This window comes from Phytophthora parasitica (assembly GCF_000247585.1).
Source record: "Phytophthora parasitica INRA-310 unplaced genomic scaffold supercont2.31, whole genome shotgun sequence".
NCBI lineage: Eukaryota > Oomycota > Peronosporomycetes > Peronosporales > Peronosporaceae > Phytophthora > Phytophthora nicotianae.
In genome coordinates this window covers 1-5040 of record NW_008649017.1, presented here as the reverse complement: position 1 = coordinate 5040, position 5040 = coordinate 1, and the positions used below count along the sequence as shown (strand labels likewise).

The 5040-nt window shown below is 52.8% G+C and overlaps 3 protein-coding genes across 3 annotated transcripts; all 3 read right to left on the bottom strand.

Moving 5' to 3' along the window:
- Positions 1-243: 243 nt before the first annotated feature.
- PPTG_12955 (hypothetical protein) lies at positions 244-2261 on the bottom strand (the record flags this gene model as incomplete). The annotated part of the gene is made up of 3 exons (XM_008908641.1): positions 244-383; positions 449-1858; positions 1952-2261. The coding sequence occupies 3 exons, from the start codon at positions 2259-2261 to the stop codon at positions 244-246; spliced, it is 1860 nt and encodes a 619-aa protein (XP_008906889.1).
- Positions 2262-2345: 84 nt separating this feature from the next.
- PPTG_12954 (hypothetical protein) lies at positions 2346-3707 on the bottom strand (the record flags this gene model as incomplete). Its single annotated transcript, XM_008908640.1, has 1 exon — positions 2346-3707. One exon carries the CDS (start codon positions 3705-3707, stop codon positions 2346-2348), a length of 1362 nt encoding a protein of 453 aa, XP_008906888.1.
- A 110-nt stretch (positions 3708-3817) lies between these two features.
- PPTG_12953 (hypothetical protein) lies at positions 3818-4160 on the bottom strand (the record flags this gene model as incomplete). The annotated part of the gene is made up of 2 exons (XM_008908639.1): positions 3818-3907; positions 3978-4160. The coding sequence occupies 2 exons, from the start codon at positions 4158-4160 to the stop codon at positions 3818-3820; spliced, it is 273 nt and encodes a 90-aa protein (XP_008906887.1).
- Between the last annotated feature and the right edge of the window lie 880 nt (positions 4161-5040).

Sequence of the window (5040 nt, the reverse complement as noted above, 5' to 3'; positions counted from 1 at the left end):
TTTCTTACGCACCGGGTCGGATAAACGCTTGATACCTTGAAGCAGGATACGCAGCTGTGGTGACCTGGTGATCTCGAAACCTTGGAACCGCCGGTGAAACCACGACACGCTCGCGAGCTTGGACACGATAGTCGCGTACTGATTGCCTCGTCGAGCTCGGTTCCACCCATACGTCCACAGATACACCGCGAAATAACCCAGACGGTTAGTACGATCAGCTCCTGGGCTCCCAATCCACGGCGATCATCCCATCCTGCGCGAGAACTTGGTCCACTGCTTCCAGATTGCTTGATACTTGGTGTTGGTAGTGCCTGCCAGGGCTTGTCGGCACAGCATAGCGCCCACACGGTTGAGAGATCGTCGAATGGATGACAGACGTTCACCTGGGTCCATGCAGCAGATAAGTTAGTCCATAACGACCAAAGTTTATCAGTACTGGATCATGCACGTGACCCGGCGTCAGCCATGATGTTATCGATTCCGGGGACATGTTCCGCCGTGAAAACGACACGGTATTGTAGTTCAGCCAGAGACAGCAGTCTGTTCAAGAGCTGGGCAGCGGGGTTTCTGGCACTTCGACGGTTAGCCCACGCCACCGCACTTGAGTTGTCGATGTGGAAGCAGACGTACGTCGGGCCAAGTTCTGCATCCTGTTTCCAATATTGACCCCAGTACAGAGCAGCCAATACGGCACTCTGAAGTTCTCGTACGTTGATCGAATTGACACGAGGCTCCTTACGCAGGTCAAGCTTCTGAGCGTCAGTGAATTTCACCCGAATATACTCAAGTCTCGTGGGTTCTAGAGCACACAACCCGGTGTCCGACGCGTCCATGAAGATGTGCACGGTTGGTGTTGCAATACCGGCGAACTGAACGACAGGGATCTTGTTGAACCGGTCCCCATTCAAAAGTACCGCACGAAACCAGAACAGGTCGTCGCGGTCGTCTTCATTTAATTGGCGTTTGCTTCCAGGATGCATACCGACAGCGGACGCATGAAGTCGTTGGTAGAAGGAACGAGCAGCCGGAAAGCACGCAGCTACGTGGCGTAGACTCCCGAGGAGCTTGTTGAGATCAGATTTGGAAGCATAAGCTGTCTGAAGCAGCGCGTGAACGCGGAGCTGCGCCTTCAGCAGCTTCTCAGTCGGTATCGATACGGTACCGTTGACGGTATCCCACAAAAGACTGAGCGCTTTGCCAGTTGTCTGCCACGAGGTAAATTTCTCCTCATTGATAGCATTCGGCCCAAGTACAGTTATCATTGATCTCCGCAGGGCTACTTCAGCATCCTTGCAGCGCGAGCCGACATTTCTCTCCACACATGCGTGATCATCACACCAAACGTTGCCTCCAAACGGTTCCCTGTCCAGAGGAGCTCCACCCTCAGGTCTCGAGGGCTCGTACAAGTGATTGATGACAGACCCTGCCAGAGAGTAAAATGCTGGTGAACCACACCACCCAAATCCACACGATAGATCAAAGACCACGTAGTCTTCAAACAGGAAAGCGAACATGTGTACGCTGTTTTCGCTGATCGGTACGTGCCGAAAAGCACCGGAGACGTCTCCGAGCAGGAGCAGAACCTCAACGGGAGGATGCTCGGTTCGTAGGTCATGAATGCGTCGCGCTATGTCGCGAGGCGGGTTGTAGCTGATCCGTGGGAAGTTATCTCTGTCAGTGAAGTCGATCACGGACGCTCCCCGCGGATAAGCGTAGTCATTGATGACACGGATGTCTTCTTCACCTTTGCCGACTGTGCCGATCGGACTAATGAAAACCTCAGGCCATGTTTCCAGCATGGCTTTGTCCAGAATGAGATATCGGCCCTCCGTTTGGCCTTTTGCGATGTGTCGCCGGACTTTCTCGATGGTGTTAGCGTCGATGCGATGGTTGTTCGGGCGTCTAGGCTACCTTGAGGGTCGTGTCGATGTCCATAGCAGTTGCACCCCACCTCGGACAATGGCATTCCAACGCCTGTAAACGTCGTGATAGGTGGGGTCGGCTGGCTCAGCAAGTTCGTACAGCGCCTTATTAGGGCGCGGATCGTGAGCGTCTTGTCCACGAACCAGTCGAACGAAACTTGGTAAGTTTAGGCGTGACCGTCGTGCAAGCTCAGATAAGAAAGTCACTGTGGCTGCATCAATTGAAGTAGGGTCCGTGTTGCTTAGAGGCACCGTGAGGTTGTACCGACCAGCATACATTTCCACGTGTCGAAGAATATCTCGGGACGAACGCTCGAAGAGCGACTGGAGGACTCGCATGGTGTTGGCCAGCGGCACCGTTCCTACACGCGGCTTGGTAGGAGATGTCACGCTGGATTCTGGTGGTCCCGCTGGCCCTCGCCATCAACTGTCCTGGTCCGTTGGTGCGAGACCTTTGTAGTTGTCGTCGATATATGCCTTAACGATCTCTGGCAACTGGTCTGGTTTGAAGTGAGACCGCTTAGGATCAAAGCAGCCGCCGTTACCATTGCCCGTGCAGCCTGCCTTCGATATGGCCTTCATGCAGAGTCTTTTGCCATCTTTGACCGGAAGTGCTTCCAGTACTGGTGCGGGAATACTGGAAAATCGACGAGGACGATCTGCCGGTTTAATTGTGTCCGCTCCATGTCGAGTTCTCGATACGGCGGCCTCATTATGGCGGTGTTGACTCCGAATGTCCTTCACCTCCATCAGCTCCTCGTCCGTCCGGGAAAACTCAAAGCGCACAGCTGCTGCGGCGTTGGTGTCACGTGCTACGAGATGGCTGCGGAACTTGCGGAACTTCTTGGCTACCCAGTAGGTCATTAGTTTCCATCCAAACGCGTCCGTCTCGCGGAGGCCACGGTAACGATCGACGAACATAGTTGCAGTATCAAGCAGGTCGACAACCAACTGATTGTAGAACTGAGAGCCGAATATGTGAAACGAGCGCAGCGCGTTGACGAGTTCACCTCTGCTTGACGCCGCTGCGACCGGCCGAAGCACGTTTCTTTCTGAGAAGTCCGTCGAACTTGCAGATGACTCCATTGCACGTACCCTATCGAGTAGTCCTGCCTCCCGGAAATGCATCACTGATAATACGCCGCCATTGAAGCCGAAGTCAAAGGCGCCGCGGAGGACTGGCGGTTGTCCGAGGAAGAGCACGTGGTCCGAGTGCTGCATCATTTCTAAAATAACCTGAGCATTCTTACCTTTGTACCGTTGGTTGATGACCGATAGATGGACACGATGTTGAGTAGCGGATGGCCGAAACGCCACTTGGGGTCGTACTCGGCGGTAGTCGTCGTCGTCGTCGCTAACTTCGTCTGCCATGGCGAACTCGTCGAGGTCGCCAGCGAAACTTTCGCGTTGTCTCTTGCCCAGCCCTCGGTTCTGCTGTCTGATACTGTCAATATCTGTCTGGAGACGAACATCCTCAGCGAATTCCCTGTCACTCGTCGGTGAGGTGTCGCTTGATGGAGTCGACGGGTTAGCTGGTGTCTTCGGGTCACGATACAAATCCGAACGATTTTTTTTTGGCGACCCCTTGGCCACATCCAAAAAGTGTTGACGTCGGACATAGACCACCTGAAGATCATGAGGTCGGACCAAAGCGGCAACATCGCCGGGTTGAAATGGGACCGTCAGCATTGCCTGAACCTTGGATGGTAGAGCACCTCTCCTCTTCCGGCAGGCTACACATACGGTGTTCTGTTGCTCCAACAGCTCTTGCGGGTTAAGCACCATGTCGGAGGTGCCCGCTCCAATCTGAAGCGCGTAGTTCACAGGGTCGACCTTGATAATGCGTGGGGGGTCGGTTAGCGTGACCGAAACAACGTTGACACCACACAGACTGTTTAAGACGGACTTGTCGACCAGCGCGTCATATCTTTTAACCACTCCGTACGCCCACTGGCCGACTTTGGCACCATCGGGTTGAACAAAGGCTACAAGTCGAGACACATACGCTCCTGGTCACAGCTTAGCCTCCGATGCGTCAACGACCCTCCTTGCCACCATCTCCATGGAAATTGAGATCTCCTCCTCATCGTCTTCATCGGAGTCGGGCCCCACGACCGCGGCACACACGGCGTCTCCGGTGATCCGATTGACCCGCACGTAGCGGAACTCGGCTAGCGTTGAGGCATGGACGGGCCCCACAAACGCAAGGTCGCCAACGGCTACGGATGATGAGCCCATTGCTCTAACTTGCGAGAAGGGAAGGGAGTTTCCTGTCGTTTTCGTTCCGCGGAGTAAAAGTAAAAGTGAGTCTAATCTAACAACAAATCTCTGACTGTCCTAATAATAGGTCTCTCGTCTTCAGAACTTACCGCCTCGCCGGAAAACAGATCATCCTTCCGGACTGATCCCAAGAGCTTAATCACAAATGTTAGTATTCGCTGATTGAGACATACAGTAACTTCAACATAATCCTTCACGCATAGCGAAAAGACGAGTCGCTGTCCTTCCTGGTGTTGGAAGCTTGCACCATAGCACTCCTCCTATCTGCTGCACCGTGCAACCTTTAAAAGTGATTGAACTCGACTGGATGGGCACTATCGGTATAACAATACAAATATCGGTATGACCGAAGAGAAAGATTTCTTGAGTGATAGCTGCTAGTGCCACTAGATGGAGAACCGATGAGTTTTATGGCTGACGTCAAGACAGAGAACACGTTCACCGGTACGACGTCAACGTTTTACTAGACCCGACCCACTTGAAAATGTATAAGCTGCTTTCATTTGCCTACGTCTTATATATATATTCTATCAGCGCACTATTATAGGAGGAGTGAAGGCCCTAAGCGTGACACTTCTCAAAAAAATATTGCGACAGATCACTTGATCGGATTGAATTGGCTCCTACACGAATACAGAGCAGACGCTGCGGCTGCGAAGCAGGTGCAGTAGATGCGTTGGTTTGTGGGCATGCAATTCCTTAATAACTTAAAGATCTGCAGGGCTTCTCCAGCCTAAGCACAAGTACCTTATTGCTTCCTCGTGTTAGACACCATTACTACCGATGCTATCAGTCCTCGTATCGCAACTTCGCTATGTTTGCGAGACACAACAATTTA